At 55.8% G+C, this 23363-nt stretch overlaps 1 protein-coding gene and 1 pseudogene across 1 annotated transcript in view; both read left to right on the top strand.

Moving 5' to 3' along the window:
• Positions 1-23363, top strand: part of LOC135877976 (RING finger protein 112-like) — a 1138053-nt pseudogene that overhangs the window by 543086 nt on the left and 571604 nt on the right.
• LOC135877125 (zinc finger protein 208-like) overlaps positions 1-23363 on the top strand; it is an 82765-nt gene that overhangs the window by 16713 nt on the left and 42689 nt on the right. The window contains 6 exon segments of the mRNA XM_065402470.1: positions 3521-3865; positions 3867-4528; positions 4923-4938; positions 11142-11244; positions 15243-15341; positions 22650-23185. Coding sequence (XP_065258542.1) covers positions 3521-3865; positions 3867-4528; positions 4923-4938; positions 11142-11244; positions 15243-15341; positions 22650-23185 — 1761 coding nt within the window.

Here is a 23363-nt window from a genome sequence, read left to right on the forward strand (position 1 = left end):
CTGTGCAGCATCTGGCACAAGGGGGGCCCTGCTATCAGTCTGCACCCGGCACGACCAGGAGGACCCTGCTCTCAGCTGCGTTCTGGGCAGCCCCTGGCACACCGGGGGCCCGATCTCAGCTGGGGGCTCTAGATACTACCGTAATACACCTAATACAAAAACTAAATTCCGTCTCCACTGCCCCGAGACCTCTGGGACTATTTCCTGGCCACACATCACTTTGCTCGTGACCCTGCTCGAAGGCATATCTCTGGGCAGGGGACTGGCCGGCTCAGAGAGGTGGGGAATGGGACAAGCGGTCTTTCCCCGCTAGGGGGCGCTGGGTCCGATCCTGCCCCAGGGCTGGGGACTGGCTGGCTCAGGGGAATGGGACCCAGGTCCTCTTATGGCCCGACATATCCCACTGCTGCCACCACGTGGTGGGCCGCAGCTGACAGCTGCTGCAGCGAATGCGTTCAAAGGAGACGGCTCCACCTCCTGGGCTTCTCGGCCAGGAAGGACGAGGGGACAGGAGAGCAAAGGGACCTTCCTGTTCCCAGATCCTCGAGCCCGCCCCTTCGCCCCAGCCCCTGGGCTCGGCGGCAGGGTCCCTGGGCCCCCGGGGCCGGATCGGGCTCCCCTGGGGTGGGGAAAATCGCCCCCCCCCCCCCGCGCTGGTGAGTCGGGCCTCCTGGGATCCAGGGAGGGAATCGCCCCCCAGCCGCCCAGCCCGCTCCGGGGGCGAACAGGGAAGGGGGTGGTGCAGGGTCCCCCCCCGGCCCAGCCAGCTCTGGGGGTGCACGGGGAGGTGTGTGTGGGGGGGGGTGCATCTGAGCCCATTGGCTGCAATGTGGGATTTTCCTGGGCGTGAACTGGTGGGGAATGCACTAGGATAGGGGTTCCCACAAGGCAGGTTTTTGGTGGCCAGCTCTGATCATTTGTCCTAAAATACTTATTAACTTTAGGAGAAACAAATACGGCTGCACATAGGCATGTCCAAATCATTGTCATTTATTTATGTAGGGTTTTTGGTTTGTTTGTTTGGTTTTTGCAGACTCAATAATAAAAACAACGTACAGTTGTCTCTATTCTTTACTGGACCTTAACAGAATAACATGCAAAGCGCCAGATTTGCGTTTCTGTCTTTTGGTTGTTGTTTCTTTTGCTTTTGGGTTGTCCGTTGTGGTTGTTCCCCCCAGATCTGCTAGCTAGTAAGTCTGCGGCTGTGAAAAGGGATAGTTTGTATGTTTGTTAATATCCCTTTGCACAGCAGAAGACTTGCTAGCTAGCTGGGAGGCAGTGAAAAGTGCTATTAACAAAACGTAGAAATATCCCCTAACCCAAATATCACCTTTCACAGCAGATTTACTCAGCCCCGGCAAGCCGGGGACCAATTAAGCCTTGGAAGGGAGGCAGTGGGGGCCAGGTGATGGGGTGGATGGGTGAGGGGCCGGGGGAGGCAGCGGGGGCAGGGGTGCTGGGGTGGATGGGTGAGGGGCTGGGGGAGGCAGTGGGGGCCAGGTGATGGGGTGGATGGGTGAGGGGCCGGGGGAGGCAGGGGTGATGCGGTGGATGGGTGAGTGGCTGGGGGAGGCAGTGGGGGCCAGGGGTGATGGGGTGGATGGGTGAGGGGCCGGGGGAGGCAGAGGGGGCCAGGGGTGATGGGGTGGATGGCTGAGGGGCCGGGGGAGGCATTGGGGGAAGCGATGATGGGGTGGATGGCTGAAGGGCCGGGGGAGGCAGGGGCTACCAGGGGTGATGGGGTAGATGGGTGAGGGGCCAGGGGAGGCAGCGGGGGCAGTGGTGCTGGGGTGGACGGCTGAGGGGCCGGGGGAGGCAGGGGGTACCAGGGGTGATGGGGTGGATGGGTGAGGGGCCGGGGGAGGCAGCGGGGGCCAGGGGTGATGGGGTGGATGGGTGAGGGGCCGGGGGAGGCAGCGGGGGCCAGGGGTGATGGGGTGGATGGGTGAGTGGCTGGAGGAGGCAGCGGGGGCCAGGGGTGATGGGGTGGATGGGTGAGGGGGCCGGGGGAGGCAGCGGGGGCCGGGGTGATGGGGTGGATGGGTGAGGGGCTGGGGAGGCAGGGGGGACCAGGGGTGATGGGGTGGATGGGTGAGGGGGCCGGGGGAGGCAGCGGGGGCAGTGGTGCTGGGGTGGACGGGTGAGGGGCCAGGGGTGATGGGGTGGATGGGTGAGTGGCTGGGGGAGGCAGCGGGGGCCAGGGGTGATGGGGTGGATGGGTGAGGGGCCGGGGGGAGGCAGTGGGGGCCAGGGGTGGAGAGCCAGAAGCCCCAGGCTGAAGCTGGAAGCCTGAGCCCCACTGTCCTAGGAAGGCGAGGGAACTCACACCAGCTGTCTGCTCCTCTGGTGTTTGTGGCTCCAGAGGAGGGCAGGGCCCAATCCCTTCTGGAGGGGCTGCTGCTTTCCCCCCTCCCTCCCCGTCACCGCCCGGGGGCTATGCCTGCAAGAACAGCCCCTGATGGCCGCTGAGAAACGCTGCGCTAAAACGCCTTCAGCATAAATTACTATAGCGGAGATTGCACTGTAGGGCGGAGCTAGGGTGGAGGTGGAGCCCATGCTTGGGGTAGCAGGGGGCTTGCCCCAGGCTCTGCCTCCCGCCCCAGAGACTCTCAGCCCCGCAGTGCCTGTTAGATTGAGCCCTCTTTGCTCTGGTTCGGTGCTGACAGGTTCTTTTGGGTTGTCCTCAGGTTGGCGTTGGCCTATGGATGACCCCCGGAGCGGGGAGGCGGTGAGCGTCAAGGTGGAGGGAGAAGAGCCGAGTGTCACTGGGGAAGCCCAGCAGGGGGTGCTGGCTCTGAGCCCCTACCCCGGGGCTGCACGCCCACTGGGCGGGGCTCTGAAAGAGGAGCCGCAGTTCCAGCAGGGAATGGGTAAGAAACTGGGGATGTGGGGGGCGGTCTTCTATAAGGGGAGGGCTCTGGAGCAGACCCCTGTGCTCAGATTGGAATTTGGGGCAGGACTGGTCAGGGACAGGGATTTTGGGTACCCAACCTTCTCTGCCCCAGTTCAGAAAGCCCGTCTGGGTTCTCTCTCTCTGTCCCGGCAGGTGATGGTGAAAGCCTGGGATGGGATCCGGCGCAGAAAGATCTGGAGAAGGCTGAACTGCACCATCTCTTATCGATGGCGAACGTCCCCCAAGTAGAGCTGGGTGGGGCGCTGTCTGGAGGACCTGAAGGAACACTTCCCCAAGCGGATCTGCTTAGGACGGTCTCTGGAGGATCTGAAAGAGACGTTCCCCAACTGGATCTGTGTGAGATGTTCTCTGGAGAATCCGATGGGGATGTTCCCCCATATCGATCTGTGTGGGGTAACGTCAGGGGGCTCTGCAGGGGACGTTCCCCAGGTGGATCTGCATGGGATGCCCTCAGGAGGATCTGAAGAGGATGTTCCCCAAGCGGATCTGCGGGGGACGTTCTCTGGAGGGTGGGAAGGGATGGACATGCAGCAGCAGGGGGACCCTCCAGTGAGGAGCCAGGGGAAGCCAGCCCAGCATGGCAGCCTCCCTGCACCGGCCCCGGAGAAACCTTACAAGTGCTCAGTGTGCGATAAAAGCTTTGGGCAGAGCTCCCACCTCATCCAGCACCAGGTGTCGCATACGGGCGAAAAGCCTTATAAATGTCCCGAGTGTGGCAAAGGCTTCACCTGGAGCTCAGCGCTGGCCCAGCACCGGCGCATCCACCGCGGCGAGAGACCTTTCGTCTGCCCGGACTGCGGCAAAAGCTTCAGCCAGAGCTCCAACCTGAGCACCCACCGGCGCACCCACACGGGCGAGAAGCCGTTCGTCTGCCCGGACTGCGGGCGCGGCTTCAGCCAGAACTCCAACCTGGCGGCCCACCGGCGCACCCACACCGGCGAGCGCCACTACCCGCTGCTACGACTGCGGGCGGGGCTTCCTGGAGCGGGCGGCGCTGGCCGAGCACCAGCAGGGCCATGCCGGGCATCGGCCCTACACCTGCGGGCAGTGCGGCAAAGCCTTCGGGCAGAGCGCCAAGCTGGCCCAGCACCAGCGCATCCACACCGGCGAGCGTCCCTTCCGGTGCGAGGAGTGCGGCAAAGGCTTCAACGACGGCTCCTACCTGGTCAAGCACCGGCGAGTCCACACCGGCGAAAAGCGCTACCGCTGCCCAGTGTGCGGCAAAACCTTCAGCCAGACCTCTAACCTCATCACCCACCAGACCACCCATACCGGAGAAAAGCCTTTCCGGTGTGGGGACTGCGGGCGTAGCTTCATCCGCCGGGCTCACCTGGCTGCCCACCGGCGCACTCACACCGGCGAGCGGCCGTACCAGTGCGCCCAGTGCGGGAGGTGCTTCTCCCAGCGCTCCACCTATGCCCAGCACCGCCGCACCCACACCGGCGAGCGGCCTTACCGCTGCCCCGACTGCGGCCGGGGATTCAGCCAGAACTCCAACCTGGCGGCTCACCGGCGCATCCACACCGGCGAACGGCCCTACCAGTGTGGCCAGTGCGGCCGGCGCTTTGTCCAGAGCTCTGCCTTTACCCAGCACCAGAAGACCCACAAGAAGGGGCGCGACTAGGGAGGGATGCGGGGGGCCGGCCTGGGAACAGCTGTGGCTCACAGGAAGTCGCCCCACTAGGACACGGTCTGGCTTATAGAAAGTCGATCCATCTAGTGAGCCTCACTCACAGGAAGTTGTGTCACGAGGCAGGTCTCACTCACAGGAAGTTGTCCCACTGGGTAGGACATCTCTGACAGGAAGTCACCCCCTCTAGCATAGGTCTTGCCCACAGGAAGTTGCACCCCTGAGGTGGGCTCACTTTCAGGATGTCACGCCCCCATGCAGGTCTCTCTGACAGGAAGTTGCCCCCCTGTAGGGTGGGTCTTGCTCACAGGAAATCACCCCCCCCTTTGTATCATGCTCAAAGGAAGTCGCCCCCTGCAGGGTGGGTCTTGTCCACAGGAAGTTGCATCCCCAGGTAGGTCTTGCTCACAGGAAGTGGCCCCCTGTAGGGCAAGTCTCTCTGACAGGGAGTTGCCCGGCTATATGAGTCTTATATATAAGGGTGAGTCCTGCTCACAGGAAGTTGCTCCTGGAGGACAAGGTCTTTCCACAGGAAGTTGCCCCTCAAAGTGGGTCTCACAGGAAGTTGCCCGCTTTGGGCAAGGTCTGGGCCATGGAAAGCCACGCCCTGCTGTAGGCCCTTGTGCTCCATTTGATGTGTGTTGGGGCACTGCCGAGGCCTAATGGGAACCATCTCACCTTGCCACCATCACCCCCGTCCTTAGCTACGTCACTAACCTGTGGCTAACTTGCCACGTGGTCGGATGAGAATTTTAGGGTGACCAGATGTTCCGATTTTATAGGGACAGTCCCGATTTTTGGGTCTTTTTCTTATATAGGCTCCTATTACCCCCCACCCCCGTCCCGATTTTTCACACTTGTTGTCTGGTCACCCTAGATGAGATCCACGAAGATGCCTCATTATGTTAATGAGGTCGCGGGTCTAATGAACCTCGTTAATGGGGAATGTGGACTTTCTTCTAGAGAATCTCTTCTTGAACAGTATAGATGGAGATTGTGTGTGTCCTTGTTCCCCTGTCATGGCTGGTCCACAAAATAGGATACAAGCCTATTACAGCTGCTGGTGGATGGAGTTAACGTGTTTAGTTCGTGAAGTAAAGAATCATACTTTTATCACTGGAAGACCCAATGTTCGAACCCCGCTGATGACCCAAAACAGGGTCATTCTACAATTGGGCCATATTAATGTGCTTATTGACTGTGAGAGCTTCCTTCATCGGCTTCAGAGGAAAGAAATCCCTTTGAACAGACCAAGATGCCATTGGTGGGTTCTTCCATAGGTCATACCACAACTCCATGGTGATCCGTCTTCAGGTCTTGTCTAGCCACTCTTCTCCTCTTTGACTCTATGGTTGGCTGGAGGACTGGATCTTATAGCTTCACCAATACTATAAGAAATAGTTGGTTTCTAGATACTGTAAAGAGAAACTTAACTAAGAGGCGAAATTAGGGTCATGGTTGATATTACAAAAGGCTAATGAATGATCTGTGCATGTTATAAGGATGTTACTGACATGAGCAGCACATGCTATAGATGGTTATAAGCCACAGTTATTGGCCTATCAGGACGGTATAACAATCAATGAGCTATTGATCTAAACAGAGATCTGATTGTTTATTAATAAATGGAACCTTTAATATAAAGGAAGAACCGAGTGGTTTTTATTTAGACTCCTTAAAACTGGTGAATTTTGAAGCCCTATATGAGTCAAAGGCCTAACACACCAATGGGAGAAAAGCTTTTGTTGAAAATTTAGGAATTGGAGCTAGTTGAAATGTGGGCTTTTAGGGAGAGGACAATGTTTGATTTTTCCAGTGGAATTTGAATACTGAATAACTTCAGCTGAAAACGGAAATATTTCAGTTGAAAATGGAAATATTTCAATTTGGAAATGCTACTGCAGTGTCTCGTGGGAGATCTCACGATGCTTTCCATAAGGGGTGGAGTCCTATGCCCCGCCCCTTGCTCCAGGGCAACCAAGTAGTGTTTGGTATTGGGTGGGGCCTCTGCTATGGGCCAGTTGCCCCATAACTGGCCCCTATGGCCTTGTCTAAATTGAGGTGTGTAGGGGTTTTCCGTCATGTTTTATAAACCCCACTTAGCCGAGTGTGGATGGGGTCTGATCCCTTCAAACACATGTCAGGGGCATGGCCTAAACCTAGGGGGAGGGGCCTGCCCAACTGCCATGACAAGACACTTTGGAAGGTTCCATTCTCACTGAGAAGGGTATCTGGCTAGCTGCCGCTTTAGAAGGTTCCATTGTCAGTGGGAAGGGGAATTGGCCAACTGCCCTAATTGACACTTTGGAATGTTCCATTTTCACAGGGGTGGGGGAGATAGTGGTGTCCTGATGCAAATCCCCAGTACTGGAACTTTGATTTAAAAAATCCCCCTTTTACTAAAAAGAACAGAAATATTAAAAGGCTCTAATTTTTCAGTAATGGAGAAATGAAAATTAAACGGGTCAAATTTGAACCTTTGGCATTTTACCCCTGTTCCCCCTCATCAGTGAAATGGTTCATCTCATCAGCTGGGAGCCTCTCTGCCCCTTGGAAGGAACCATTGCACTCTTGGGAGAGGGGAGATTAAAATTTCTGGGGAAGTCAGATTTGATATATTTTTTTTCCCTGTCAGGAAATTAAAAATAAAAATCCCTCCCATTACAGGCCTCTTTTTAATTTGGGAAGGGAGTTAAATCCCTTGAGACTGGTGATAATTTCCCATCCCCCCCCACCATGAGAATGGTACCTCCCAAGCTCATAGTGACAGTTGGTTATGGAGGGAGGAAGGGGGCCAACACAGTTCTAAGAGGGGTGGAGTGTGATTCTGGATTCACTTCCGGGGTCACTGAGATCAGAATCCAGCCTTCACTCCATTGGCGTCAATGGAGTCACTCCAGATTCAAACTGGTGTCACTGAGATCAGAATCCAGCCCTTATTCTCTTGCACCAGTGGAGTCACTCTGGATTCACATGGGTGTCACCAAGATCAGAATCCGTCCCTCAGTCCATTGGTGATAGCACGGTCACTCTGGATTCACACCAAAGTCACTGAGATCAGAATCCAGCCCTGACTCCACTGGCGTCAGTGGGATCACTTCGGATTCAGACCGGGGTCACCGAGATCAGCATCCAATCCTCACTCCACTGATGTATATTTTCCTTAAAGCCCACAGCTCCTGGAGTCACGTGAAATCGGCTTCCATTTGGAAAATAAATGTTTAATTCTCATGGATGTGGGAAAACGGTTGAAAACATGACCCAAGTGTGACCCTAAATGTAGCCAAATGAAAAGCACCCACAATTTATAATTTAAAAAAATCTCATGATTTTTAGCCAATCTTGTGATTTTGTGGGGCCCCACTTCTGAGTTTTGACTCTTTAGCACCACCATTGTCTGTTGCGATTAAATGTCTTTTTTTTTCGGGGTGGGAGGGAATAGCATTTCAATACGAAACATCTTGATTTTCCCCTTTCCAAAGGATGTTTTCTGTTTATGACATTTACAAATTATAACACAATCTAATAAAAATGTCAAAATTGGAATGCAACATTTAGATTGCAGAGCAAGGAAGGGTGACCAGATGTTCCGATTTTATGGGGACAGTCCCAATTTTGGGCGCTTTTTCTTATATAGGCCCCTATTACCCCCCACCCCATCCCGATTTTTCACACTTGTCCTTTGGTCACCCTAGAGTAAGGGAACGTTTTCAATTGACCTGGAGGGATTTCATTTTCCCAAGTTGGGTGGATAGATAGTTAGAGGGTGTGGATGGGGACAGGTAGACAGACTGACACATAGATGGCGGCTACATATGTGGATGGATGGATAGATACAGTATAGTGTATGGAGATAGATAGATAGATAGATAGATTAGATAAATGGGGTGTATGTGGATAGGTAGATAGAAGGGGTGTATGGGGATAGATAGCTAAAGGGGATGTATGCAGATAGATAGATTAGATGAGAGGGGTGTATGGAGCTAGATAGATAGATGTGTATGGGGGTAGATAGAAGGTTGTGTATATGAGGCTGGATGGATAGACAGACATAACAGTGTGTAAAGGGATGGATGTATAGATAAGAGATGTGTATGGCGATAGATAGGGGGTGTGTATGGGGATGGAGAAACAGAAATATAGAGAGTCTGTGTGGGGATGGATAGATAGATCGGGATGCAGATGGGGATAGATAGAGGGGTGTATATGAGCAAGGATAGATGGACATATAGAGAGAGAGATAAGGGTGCGTATAGGGATGGATGGATAGATAAGGGGTGCGTATCGGGATAGATGGGGGTGCACATGGGGATTGAGAGATAGATATATAGATAGACGGTGAATATGGGGATGGATAGACATGGGGATAGATGGATGGATAGATAGGCATATCGACGGGGCATGGGGGGATGGATAGATAGATGGGGGTACACATGGAGATAGGTAGATATAGGGCTTAATTTGTAATGAAAAAGGTGCCGGGGCAGAAGCAATTTTTTTACATTCATAACTGACGCGGCGAACCCAGAGGTGCCGGGCTCTGAACTGCCGAGCCCAGAGGTGCCGGAGCTGTGAACGGCCGAGCCCAGCAGTGCCGGGGCTCTGAACTGCTGGGCCCAGAGGTGCCGGAGCTGTGAACGGCCGAGCCCAGAGGTGCCGGGGCTGTGAACGGCCGAGCCCAGAGGTACCGGGGCTCTGAACTGCCAGGCCCAGAGGTGCCGGGGCTGTGAACGGCCGGGCCCAGCGGTGCCGGGCTCTGACCTGGCACACAGGAAGCCCTGGCGGGCTGGTAGCTAGATCACTGCGTTTCTCCTTTGCCCATCCACATGAACTATCCTGGCACCTCTGCCCAGATGTTCCCGGGGGAGGGGGGGGGGGCCTCTGGGACCCGGCTGCCCCCAGCTCTGCGAAGAGTTAAATGGATAGAGGCGCCGAGTCCTCCAGCTGGCTAGAAAAGTGCCGGGCTGGGAGCCGCACAGCCCCGTGCAGGGGGAATTTAATAACAAAGGCAACTTCCTGTTCCCAGCCTGCTCGGCTGTGCACAGCGGCTGGGCGGGGGCGGGGGGGGCCCATCCCCAGCACCGAAATCCCCCTCCAAAGGGGGGGGGGAGGGGATTGCAGAGGGAGCCGGGGTGAGTTGGGGGGCGGCCGGGCCCTGGGGGGCGGTGGCCAGAGGGGCGGGAGCGAAACAGCCGGAGAGAGGCAGGAAATTGCAGCCTGTAGGAAGTGCTCGGAGGGGATCAGCTGGGGCGGGGGGGTCAGGCCGCTCTGGAGGGGTGCAGGCGGGTCTCTGTAGCTGAGCCCAGCAGCCCCCCCCCCGCCAGCTCTGGGGGTGCACGGGGGGGTCTGTGCCTCTGAGCCCAGCAGCCCCCCCCAGCCAGCTCTGGGGGTGCACGGGGGGGTCTGTGCCTCTGAGCCCAGCAGCCCCCCCCAGCCAGATCTGGGGGTGCACGGGGGGGTCTGTGCCCCTGGGCCCAGCAGCCCCCCCAGCCAGCTCTGGGGTTGCATGAGGGGGTCTGTGCAGCTGAACCCAGCAGCCCCCCCCCCAGCCAGCTCTGGGGTTGCATGGGGGGTCTGTGCCCCTGAGCCCAGCAGCCCCCCCAGCCAGATCTGGGGGTGCACGGGGGGGTCTGTGCCCCTGGGCCCAGCAGCCCCCCCAGCCAGCTCTGGGGTTGCATGAGGGGGTCTGTGCAGCTGAACCCAGCAGCCCCCCCCCCCAGCCAGCTCTGGGGTTGCATTGGGGGTCTGTGCCCCTGAGCCCAGCAGCCCCCCCCAGCCAGCTCTTGGGTTGCATGAGGGGGTCTGTGCAGCTGAACCCAGCAGCCCCCCCCAGCCAGCTCTGGGGGTGCATGGGGGGGTGTCTCTGTAGCTGAGCCCAGCGGGCTCCCCCCTCAGTCAGCTCTGGGGGTGCACGGGGGGGTGTCTCTGTAGCTGAGCCCAGCGGGCTCCCCCCTCAGTCAGCTCTGGGGGTGCACGGGGGGGTGTCTCTGTAGCTGAGCCCAGCGGGCTCCCCCCTCAGTCAGCTCTGGGGGTGCACGGGGGGGTGTCTCTGTAGCTGAGCCCAGCGGGCTCCCCCCTCAGTCAGCTCTGGGGGTGCACGGGGGGGTGTCTCTGTAGCTGAGCCCAGCAGGCTCCCCCTTCAGTCAGCTCTGGGGGTGCACGGGGGGGGTGTCTCTGTAGCTGAGCCCAGCAGGGGCTCCCTCAGCCAGCTCTGGGGTGCATAGGGAGGGGGGTCTGTGCAGCTGAGCCCAGCAGGGTCGCCCCAACTCAATCAGGGCCAGTGCTGGGAGGTTCCTGGTGTCGCCCGCCACTGGATGTTGCATTGGACATGATGGGCCTTTCTGCCCCTATTCACCCCATTAGTGTCCTCTCTGCCCGCCCGCCCCTCGGGGCATGAATCCCCTGCTCCTTCCATCTACTGCTCTTTCTTTCTCCCCCCAGCCCCCCAATTCTTTTCATCCAGTTATATCTCCCCCAGTATGTACCACCCGTTTGCAGGGAGCCCCTCCCGCTCTGGCTCCCAGCCCCCTGGATATTTGGTGCTGCCCAGCCAGGGGCAATCAGGGACCCTGACCTGGGGTGCGTCTCTCCTTGCAGGTGCCGGGGGCTGCGATGGAGGAGTGGGCTCTGCTGGATGAGAGGCAGAGGGAGCTCTACCGGGACGTCATGCAGGAGAACTATGGGGACGCCATTTCACTGGGTGAGGGGCGGCAGTGGCACCCCAGGGCTGCCGGCAGAGAGACTGTGACCCCACGGCCCCTTCCTGTGACGTGATGCAGCTCCTGGGCTGTCTCCTCCCGCCCTGCTCCCCCCACAGTGCCCCTGGGCTCCCCCCACTGTCCCTTCCCACAGTGCCCCTGGGCTCCCGCCCTGCTCCCCCCACAGTGCCCCTGGGCTTCCCCCACTGTCCCTTCCCACAGTGCCCCTGGGCTCCCGCCCTGCTCCCCCCACAGTGCCCTTGGGCTCCTGCCCTGCTCCCCCCACAGTGCCCATGGGCTCCCCCCACTGTCCCTTCCCACAGTGCCCCTGGGCTCCTGCCCTGCTCCCCCCACAGTGCCCCTGGGCTCCCCCCACTGTCCCTTCCCACAATGCCCCTGGGCTCCTGCCCTGCTCCCCCCACAGTGCCCCTGGGGCTCCCCCCACTGTCCCTTCCCACAATGCCCTTGGGCTCCTGCCCTGCTCCTCCCACTGTGCCCCTGGGTTCCCGCCCTGCTCCCCCTTCCCACGATGCCCCTGAGCTCCCACACTGCTCCCCCCTTCCCACAGTGCCCCTGGGCTCCCGCCCTGCTCCCCCCTTCCCACAGTGCCCCTGGGCTCCCCTCCTGCTCTTCCCACAGGGCCCCTTGGCTCCCCCTTCCCACAATGCCCCTGCGCATCCCTTCCCACAATGCATCTGGGTCTCCCCCTTCTCACAATTCCCTGTCCACCCGCTCCTCCCACAATTCCCTTGGGGTCCCCCTCCACTCTTCCCACAATGCCCCACTGGGCCGCCTTTGATCACCCCGATCCCTTTCAGAGTGGCGCCGGAAACTCTGGGCTGCCTCTCCCCAGAAAGCATTGCTGCTGACGTGACCGAGCGTGGCACTGACGCACCTCCCCGTGGACACGTGCAAACACCGTGCACGGAGACGCCAACACCTGCTAGCTATGGGCCAGATAACTGTCGAACGAAGTCAAGATCTATCTGGCTCCAGCACCATAGCCTCTGGGCACCTCATGCTCTCTAGCGCGTTTAATCTCACACCACCCTGTGAGGCAGGGCTTTTAGCCTCCTTGTACAGATGGGGAAACTGAGGCACTGAGCGGCTAAATGACTTGCCCATGGTTATCTAGGAAATGTGGGGCAGAGCAGGGAATTGAGCCCAGGTTTTCTGGCTCGCCCCCTATAACCACTGGGCCACCCTTCCTCTCTGCATGATAACACGTTTGCAGCTGGAGCTGGCAGAAATTTCTGGAGTGACAGATTTATTGGGAAATGGCCTTTAAAAACAAAATTTCATGAAATATTTGGTGTTTTTTAAAAAAAACAATTTGTTCGGGATTTTTTTTTGACAGAAGTGTGTAATGAACAATGGAGGTGTTTTTTTTCAGTTTTCCATTTCTCCCCATTTCTCCGTTGCTGGTGACGGAAGAAAAAGGGGGGGAAATGTCATAAATGAACAATTTTCAACCGAGAAAAATGTCACCAGTTTTCTTTTAATGCTGGTGTGTTTTTTTTAAGTGGGAAATGAAAATGTGAAAAAACAAAATATTTAAAAAACGAACAATTTTCAACACCGAAAACGTTCATGGAAAAAATTTTTAGATTTTTTTTTTAATTCTTTTCTTTTCAAAAAAGTGGCAAATGATTCCCCCCCCAACTTTTCTTTTTTCTATGTATTCCTCTTTTTCTGCAGCAAAATGGGAAGGGAAGAGGGAAACCCCCCAAAGTATGAAAAAGTGAACGTTTGACAATTGTATGCGGTATTGTAGCTGGGTCAAAGAAGACTTGAAGAAGAGCTCTGTGTATCTCTCTCACCAATAAAAGCGGGTCCAATAAAAGATATCATCTCATTTTACAATTGGAAATTTTAATGGAAATTTAAAACATCTTTTTTTGTTTAAAACAAAACTGAAAACATTTAAATGGCGTCAGTTTTTCAAGCTTCTTGTCCAACCCTTTTTTCCTGTGGAAAATTGAAAAAGGTGGGGAAAAAAGGAAAAGTTTAGCAAATGAACATTTTAAAACCCAAAAATGTTCACGGAAAATGTTTGGGTTTAAAAAAAAGCACTTTTTAAAAAACAAAAAGTTGAAGATGAAACTATTGCACTGTTTTTCAAGTTTCTTTTCTCCAATTCCTCCTCCTTTACTGTGGCAAAACAAATGAAGGGGAAAATCCCGCAAATTTTAAAAAATGAACATTTTCAAAATTGATTTATTTTTTAAAAATTCCATGGGGTTTTTTTGTGTGATTAAATTAGAAAATGACATGGTTTTTCTAGTTTCCTCCCCTGTCCTCCACTTCCTCCCCATTTTTTCTGTAGTAAAATAGGAGGGGAAAATACCAAAGAATCATCATGGAAAATTTTAGGTTTTTTTTTATAACGAAACTAAATGGGGTTGATTTTTCAATTTCCATTTTTCTTTCCTTCCCTCCCCCTTTTACTGTAGAAAAATTAAAAAATGGGGGAAAACAAATAAAAAAATTCTCAAAAATAAACATTTTCAAAACCAGTATTTTGGGTTTTATTTAAAATAATCTTTTTATAATGAAACAAGAAAAAAGAAAATGGAATTTTTTGTAAGTTTCCTTTCCTCTCATTTCTTACTGTTTTTCTGTGACAAATTCGGGGTGGGGTGGACAGTGACCAGATAGCAGATGTGAAAAATCGGGACGGGGGTGGGGGGTAATAGGAGCCTATATAAGAAAAAGCCCCAAATATCAGGACTGTCCCTATAAAATTGGGACATCTGGTCACCCTAGTGGGGTGCCAAAATATGTATCCATTCATATTCTATTCAGCTCTGTTATAATTAATGTATAACAAAAGTAAAAAAAAAAAAATCCCTTTATTGTTTTGGCTTGTGTAATATAATATAATTATAATTAATAATATAAAAATTGGGCTTGGAAGGATTCAGTTTCTATCATTAAATGTTGGTAGATGTTGATTTTCCCCTACACACACAAACCAGCGAAAAAATATTTCCATTGATAATAATCGAAATTTACAGATAGGCAAAGTAAGACTTTATGGGCAAAATCCAATGGTTTAGACCAGGGATCGGCAACCTTTGGCATGCGGCTTGCCAGGGTAGGCACCCTGGCGGGCCGCGCCGGTTTGTTTACCTGCCGCATTGGCAGGTTCCGCCGATCACGGCTCCCACTGGCCGCGGTTTGCCGCTCCAGGCCAATGGGGAGTGCGCAGGCTGAGGGATGTGCTGGCCGCCGCTTCCCTCCGCCCCCATTGGCCTGGAGCGGCGAACCGCGGGCAGTGGGAGCTGCGATCGGCCGAACCTGCCGACGCGGCAGGTAAACAAACCGGCCCGGCCCGCGTGCCAAAGGTTGCCGATCCCTGGTTTAGACTTTTGAATGAGTGGATGTTTACTTTGGATATTTTGACATTGACAATTTGTGGGTAGCAAACATAATGCTTTAACTTTTTAGTTGCAGCATCTACTGTCTGACCTCCCCCACCCAAAAATTTCCCATAACTGTGAAAATTGAAAAAAAAACCCGCTTTAAACCCCTAATTTTGCACAGTTGTGAAAATTTTAATTGATAAAAATCTAAAAAAAGTTTTAAAATAAACATTGACATTGTCAAAATCATAAAAAAAATTAATTCTGCCAGGCCATATTCTATTATATCATATTATATTTTATATTATAACCTAGTTTCCTGCCACTTCCCTATTCGGGGTCAGTGACTCTTACAGCAATGTAATATAATTATAATATACTAGCAAATGTTTTGATTATTATGTAATAGTGAAAGCATTTTGCGTGTATTGTATTGTATTACATTATATTACGATCATAACAATACAGTTAAGATTAAATATTCTGATTGCATGTGGACATCCCCACATGTGTCCTACCATGGACTTTAGTGCACGGACATGCCACTGCTTCTTCCGTTCTCCTAAAGGATCTCCATGGATGTTCTTAGTGGACCTTGATGGATAGATAACAACCTGCTTTCCCCCCGCTGGCAGGATTTCCCGTCCCCAAACCGGCTGTGATCTCCTGGATGGAGCGGGAGGAAGAGCCGTGCGTCCCAGATCTCCAGGGCTCTGAGGAACAGGAGGTTCCAGGTAAGGAATGAGTGACACCGGCTTGGAGACCATCCAGGAGTGAAGGGAAAAGCTGGGATCCCTGCAAAGCTGCCGAGAGCCCCCTCGGTTCTTTCTCATCTTCTCCAGCGGGTGTCCTGTCATTGTGACAGGCGTCACTTCTGGCTTCCACCTGCCCTGGCAGGACCCCTCACCTTCCCCAGCCTTTCTCTGAGGGCTCTGTGGGCCATTGGGGCAGAACCCCTTCTCTCCCCTTGGGACAAGAGACTCAGACCCCAGGGTGATGGATAATTTAGATAGAGGGGTGTGTGTGGAGGGCAAGATGGATGGAGATGTGGGGATGGAAGGATGAAGGAGGGATGTGTCTGGGGATGGTTTTGTATGGAGATGGAAGGATGGGTATGCATGTGGACGGATGCCTGGATGAGTGTATGGGGATTGATGGAGGAGGGGTGTGGGTGGGGATGGAGGGATGTGGACAGGGAGGGAGGGATGGCTAGGGGTGTGTGTATAGGGAGGGAGGGATAGCTGGGATGAGGACAGGGAGGGAGGGATGGATGGATAGAGGAGTGTATGCGGATGGATGGAGGAGGGGTGTGTATGGGGATGGAGGGATGTGGACAGGGATGGATGGATGGATAGAGGGATGTGTGGGGATGGAGGGAGGGAGGGATAGATGGGAGATGTACAGGGATGGACAGGTGGGAGGATGGATGGGGAGGGAGAGAGGAGGGGTGTGTGGGGGGATGGAGGGATAGCTGGGATGAGGACAGGGAGGGAGGGAGGGAGGAGGGGTGTGTGGGGAGGGAGGGATAACTGGGATGAGGACAGGGAGGGAGGGAGGGATAGAGGTGTGTGTGGGGAGGGAGGGAGGGATAGAGGAGTGTATGCGGATGGATGGAGGAGGGGTGTGTATGGGGATGGATGGATGGATAGAGGGATGTGTGTGGGGTTGGAGGGATGTGGACAGGGATGGATGGATGGATAGAGGGACGTGTGTGGGGATGGAAGGATGTGGACAGGGATGGATGGATGGATGGATAGAGGGATGTGTGTGGGGATGGAGGGATGTGGACAGGGATGGATGGATGGACAGAGGGACGTGTGTGGGGATGGAGGGATGTGGACAGGGATGGATGGATGGACAGGGATGTGTGTGGGGATGGAGGGATGTGGACAGGGATGGATGCATGGATAGAGGGATGTGTGTGGGGATGGAGGGATATGGACAGGGATGGATGGATGGATAGAGGGATGTGTGTGGGGATGGAGGGATGTGGACAGGGATGGATGGATGGACAGGGATGTGTGTGGGGATGGAGGGATGTGGACAGGGATGGATGCATGGATAGAGGGATGTGTGTGGGGATGGAGGGATGTGGACAGGGATGGATGGATGGATAGAGGGATGTGTGTGGGGATGGAGGGATGTGGACAGGGATGGATGGATGGATGGAGAGAGGGACGTGTGGGGAGAGAGGGAGGAATAGATGGGATATGTACAGGGATGGATGGGTGGGAGGATGGATGGATAGAGGGGTGTGTATAGGGATGGAGGGATAGCTGGGATGAGGACAGGAAGGGAGGGAGGGAGGAGGGGTGTGTGGGGAGGGAGGGATAACTGGGATGAGGACAGGGAGGGAGGGAGGGATAGAGGTGTGTGTGGGGAGGGAGGGAGGGATAGAGGAGTGTATGCGGATGGATGGAGGAGGGGTGTGTATGGGGATGGATGGATGGATAGAGGGATGTGTGTGGGGTTGGAGGGATGTGGACAGGGATGGATGGATGGATAGAGGGACGTGTGTGGGGATGGAAGGATGTGGACAGGGATGGATGGATGGATGGATAGAGGGATGTGTGTGGGGATGGAGGGATGTGGACAGGGATGGATGGATGGACAGAGGGACGTGTGTGGGGATGGAGGGATGTGGACAGGGATGGATGGATGGACAGGGATGTGTGTGGGGATGGAGGGATGTGGACAGGGATGGATGCATGGATAGAGGGATGTGTGTGGGGATGGAGGGATATGGACAGGGATGGATGGATGGATAGAGGGATGTGTGTGGGGATGGAGGGATGTGGACAGGGATGGATGGATGGACAGGGATGTGTGTGGGGATGGAGGGATGTGGACAGGGATGGATGCATGGATAGAGGGATGTGTGTGGGGATGGAGGGATGTGGACAGGGATGGATGGATGGATAGAGGGATGTGTGTGGGGATGGAGGGATGTGGACAGGGATGGATGGATGGATGGAGAGAGGGACGTGTGGGGAGAGAGGGAGGAATAGATGGGATATGTACAGGGATGGATGGGTGGGAGGATGGATGGATAGAGGGGTGTGTATAGGGATGGAGGGATAGCTGGGATGAGGACAGGAAGGGAGGGAGGGAGGAGGGGTGTGTGTGGGAATGAAGGGATATCGGATGAGGACAGGGATGGAGGGATGGATGACGAGAGGGGTGTGTATGGGGATAGAGGGATGAATGGGTGTTCTTGGGGATGGATGAAATGAGGGGTGGATGGAGGGGTGTTTATGGGGATGGATGGGATGAATGGACAGAGGGGTGGGTGATATTTACGGGGAATGGAGGGATAGATGAGTGTTTGTAGAGATGGGTGGGTGGGTGTTTTTGGGGATGGATGCAGGGAGGGATGGGTGGGTGGGAGTTTGTGGGGACGGATGGAGGGATGGATGGGTGGGTGGGTGTTTTGGGGGATGGATGGAGGGAGGGAGGGATGGGTGGGAGGATGTTTATGGAGATGGAGGGAGGGAGGGATGGGTGGGTGGGTAGGTGTTAATGGGGATGGATGGAGGGAGGGATGGAGGGTGTTTATGGGGATGGAGGGAGGGATGGGTGGGTGGGTGTTTATGGCGAAGGATGGATGGGTGGGTGGAGGTTTATGGGGATGGATGGAGGGATGGACGGGTGGGTGGGTGTTTATGGGATGGAGGGAGGGAGGGATGGGTGGGTGGGTGGGAGTTTATGGTGATGGACGGAGGGATGGATGTGTGGGTGGTGTTTATGGGGATGGAGGGATGGATGGATCGGTGGGTGGGTGTTTTTGGGGATGGGTGGGTGGGTGTTTATGGGGATGGACGGAGGGATGGATGTGTGGGTGGGTGTTTATGGGGATGGAGGGATGGATGGATCGGTGGGTGGGTGTTTTGGGGGATGGATGGGTGGGTGGGTGTTTATGGGGATGGAGGAGGGATGGATGGGTGGGTGGGTGTTTTTGGGAATGGATGGAGGGAGGGATGGATGGGTGGGTGTTTATGGCAATGGATGGAGGGAGGGATGAGTGGGTGGGTGTTTATGGGAATGGATGGAGGGATGGATGGGTGGGTGTTTATGGGGAGGAAGGGATGGATGGATGGGTGTTTATGGGGATGGAGGGAGGGAGGGATGGGTGGGTGGTAGCGGTTTATGGGGATGGATGGAGGAGGGATGGGTGGTTGGTTGCTTATGGGGATGGAGGGAGGGATGGGTGGGTGATTATGGAGATGGATGGAGGGACGGAGGGATGGGTGAGTGTTTATGCCAATGGATGGAGGCAGGGACGGGTGGGTGGGTGTTTATGGGGATGGAGGGACGGAGGGATGGGTGGGTGGGTGTTTATGGGATGGAGGGAGGGAGGGGTGGATGGGTAGGTGTTTATGGGGATGGATGGAGGGATGGGTGGGTGGGTGTTTATGGGGACGGATGGAGGGATGGATGGGTGGGAGGATGATTATGGGGACGGATGGATGGAGGGTTGGGTGGGTGGGTGTTTATGGGGAGGGATGGATGGGTGGGTGGGTGGGTGGTTTTTTATGGAGATCGATGGATGGAGGGAGAGATGTGTGGGTGGGTAGGTGTTTATGGGGATGGATGGAGGGGGGGATGGGTGGGTGGGGGTTTATGGGAGGGATGGTTGGAGGGATGGATGGGTGGGTGGGTGTTTATGGGGATAGAGGGAGGGATGGGTCAGTGGGTGTTTATGGGGATGGATGGAGGGATGGACGGGAGGGTGTTCATGGGATGGATGGAGGGATGGATGGGTGGCTGGGTGTTTATGGGAAGGATGGATGGATGTGTGGCTGGGTGTTTATGGGTATGGATGGAGGGAGGGATGGGTGGGTGGTTGCTTATGGGGATGGAGGCACGGATGGGTGGGTGGGTGTTTATGGGGATAGAGGGAGGAGGGATGGATGGGTGGGTGTTTATGGCAATGGACGGAGGGAGGGATGAGTGGGTGGGTGTTTATGGCAATGGATGGAGGGAGGGTTGAGTGGGTAGGTGTTTATGGGATGGATGGAGGGAGGGATGGGAAGGTGTTTATGTGGATGGATGGAGGGATGGGTGGGTGTGTGGGTGTTTTGGGGGATGGATGGAGGGATGGATGGATGGGTCGCTGGGTGTTTATGGGATGGATGGACGGGTGGATGGTTGTTTATGGCAATGGATGGATGGAGGGTTGCCTTGGTGGGTGTTTATGGGGATGGAGGGATGGATGGGTGGTGTTTATGAGGATGGAGGAAGGAGGGGTGGATGGGTGGGTAGGTGTTTATGGGGAGTGATGGGTGGGTGGGTAAGTGTTTATGGGGATGGAGGGAGGGATGGATGGGTGGGTGGTTGTTTATGGGGATGGATGGATGAGGGATGGGTGGGTGGGTGTTTATGGGATGGATGGATTGAGGGGTGGGTGGGTGTTTATGGGGATGGAGGGATGGGTGGGTGGTTGTTTATGGGGATGGATGGAGGGATGGATGGATGGGTGGGTGGATGTTTATGGGGCCGGATGGATGGAGGGATGGGTGGGTGGGTGTTTATGGGGAGGGAGGGAGGGATGGGTGGGTGGGTTTTTGTGGGGATGGATGGAAGGATGGATGGGTCGGTGGGTGTTTATGTGATGGATGGATGGACGGGTGGGTGGTTGTTTATGGAGATGGATGGATGGAGGGAGGGGTGCGTGGGTGGGTGTTTATGGGGATGGATGGAGGGATGGATGGGAGGATGTTTATTGGGATGGATGGAGGGAAGGATGGGTGGGTGGGTGTTTTAGGGGATGGAGGGATGGGAGGGTGTTTATTGGGATGGATGGAGGGAGGGATGGGTGGGTGGGTGTTTATGGGGACGGATGGATGGGTGAGTGGATGTTTATGCGGAGGGATGGATGGGTGAGTGGATGTTTATGGGGAGGGATGGAGGGAGGGATTGGATGGGTGGGTGGGTGTTTTTGGGAATGGATGGATGGATGGAGGGATGGATGGGTGGGTGGGTGTTTATCGGGATGGATGGAGGGATGGATGGGTGGCCAGGTGTTTATGGGATGGATGGAGGGAATGATGGGTGGCTGGATGTTTATGGGGGTGGATGGAGGGAGGGATGGGTTGGTGGGTGTTTATGGGGATGGAGGGAGGGATGGGTGGGTGGTGTTTTTGGGGATGGACAGAGGGAGGGATGGATGGGTGGGTGTTTTTGGAGAGGGATGGGTGGGTGTTTATGGGGATGGATGGAGGGATGTGTGGGTGGGTGTTTATGGGGATGGAGGGATGGAATGTGGGTGTTTTTGGGGAGGGATGGGTTGGTGGCTGGGTGTTTATGGGATGGAGGGATGGACGGTGGCTGGGTGTTTATGGGGATGGACAGAGGGAGGGATGGGTGGGTGGTTGTTTATGGGGATGGAGGGAGGGAGGGATGGGTGGTGGGTTTTTTGGGAATGGATGGAGGGGAGGGAGGGATCGGTGGTTGTTTATGGGGATGGATGGAGGGATGGGAGGGTGGGTGTTTATGGGGATGGAGGGAGGGATGGGTGGGTCGCTGGGTGTTTATGGGATGGAGGGAGGGATGGACGGGTGGGTGGTTGTTTATGGGGATGGGGGGAGGGATGGGAGGGTGGGTGTTTATGGGATGGACAGAGGGGAGGGATGGGTGGGTGGTTGTTTATGAGATAGAGGGACGGAGGGATGGGTGGGTGGTGGGTGTTTTTGGAAATGGATGGAGGGAGGGATGAATCGGTGGGTGTTTATGGGGATGGATGGAGGGATGGGTGGGTGGGTGTTTATGGGGATGGATGGAGGGACGGAGGGATGGGTGGGTGTTTATGGGGATGGAGGGAGGGAGGGAGGGATGGGTGGGTGGTTGTTATGGCGATGGATGGATGGAGGGATGGAGGGTGGGTGTTTATGGGGATGGAGGGATGGATGTGTGGGTGGGTGTTTATGGGGATGGATGGAGGGAGGGATGGGTGGGTGGGTGGGTGTTTATGGGATGAATGGATGGAGGGAGGGAAGGATGGATGGGTGGGTGTTTTTGGGGATGGATGTACGGATGGGTGGTGGGTGTTTATGGGGATGGATGGAGGGTGGGAGGGATGGGTGGTTGGTCATGGGGATGGAGGGAGGGATTTGTGGGTGGATGTTTTGGGGGATGGAGGGATGGGTGGGTGGGTGTTTATGGGATGGAGGGAGGGAGGGAGGGATGGGTGGGTGGGTGTTTATGGGGATGGACGGAGGGAGGGATGAATGGGTGGGTGGTGTTTTTTGGGGATGGAGGGATCGATATGGGGTGGGTGTTTATGGGGATGGATGGATGGAGGCAGGGATGGGTGGGTGGGTGTTGATGGGGATGGAGGGAGGGATTTGTGGGTGGATGTTTTGGGGGATGGATGGAGGGAGGGAGGGAGGGATGGGTTGGTGGGTGGGTGTTTATGTGGAGGGATGGATGGAGGGACGGGTCGGTGGGTGTTTTTGGGGATGGATGTACGGGTGGGTGGGTGGGTGGATGTTTATGGGGATCGATGGATGGAGGGAGGGGTGGGTGGGTGTTCATGGGGATGGATGGAGGGATTTGTGGTGGATGTTTTGGGGGATGGATGGAGGGATGGAGGGATGGGAGGGTGGGTGTTTATGGGATGAATGGATAGAGGGGGGGAGGGATGGGTGGGTGAGTGTTTATGGGATGAATGGATGGGTGGGTGTTTATGGGATGGATGTACGGGTGGGTGGGTGGATGTTTATGGGGATGGAGGGAGGGATTTGTGGGTGGATGTTTTGGGGGATGGATGGATGGATGGAGGGATGGGTGGGTGGGTGTTTATGGGATGGATGGAGGGAGGGAGGGAGGGTGTTTATGGGATGGAGGGAGGGAGGGAGGGAGGGGTGGGTGGGTGGGTGTTTATGTGGGGGATAGATGGTTGCATGTTTCTGGGGAGAGACAGATAGTTGCGGGGAGTGTTGCCCCTCGGTCTCTGCCCTCTCTCCATGCGCTGTGTTGGTGGGAATCCCCTCTCCGGTGTGGGAGTGAGCTCTGCCTGCACTCTGCTGTCTCTCTCCCAGCAGGGGACGGGACGGCAAGCGACAACGAGGAAGAGGAGGTGGCAGAGCCTCCCCGGCAGGAGGAAGAGTCTCCGGGGCCGGATGCCCCCAACCGCCCTGACTGGGCCGAAGCCTGCGAGAGCTTGTGCCGGCCCCGGCAGCGGGGGGGCCGCTGGGGCCCGTACGCCCGGCGGCGACGGGTCAGCACCGCCCCCCGGGCCGAACCTCGCTTCTTCGACTGCCCCGACTGCGGGAAACGCTTCACGCTCAGCTCCCACCTCATCCGGCACCAGCGAGTGCACACCGGCGAGCGCCCCTTCGCCTGCGGGGTGTGCGGGAAGAGCTTCTCGCAGCGCTCGGACCTGGGCCGCCACCAGCGCACCCACACGGGCGAGAAGCTCTACCGCTGTACCCAGTGCCAGAAGAGCTTCAGCGAGAGCTCCCACCTCATCCGCCACCAGATCATCCACTCCGGCGAGAAGCCCTTCAAGTGCAACGTCTGCGGCAAGAGCTACGGGGACAGCTCCTACCTGGCCGTCCACCAGCGGGCCCACACCGGCGCCCGCCCCTACCGCTGCCCCCTCTGCGGCAAAAGCTTCGGACGCAGCTCCACCCTCATCCGCCACCAGCGCGTTCACGCGGGCGACGGGACGCCGGCGGAGGGCCAGCCTGCCCTGCCCGTGCCCCCGCCAGCCCCCCGGCCCAACGCTCGCCACCTCCGGATAGTGGGGTGGCAGT

The sequence above is a fragment of the Emys orbicularis genome, chromosome 4, assembly GCF_028017835.1.
Source record: "Emys orbicularis isolate rEmyOrb1 chromosome 4, rEmyOrb1.hap1, whole genome shotgun sequence".
Lineage (NCBI taxonomy): Eukaryota > Metazoa > Chordata > Testudines > Emydidae > Emys > Emys orbicularis.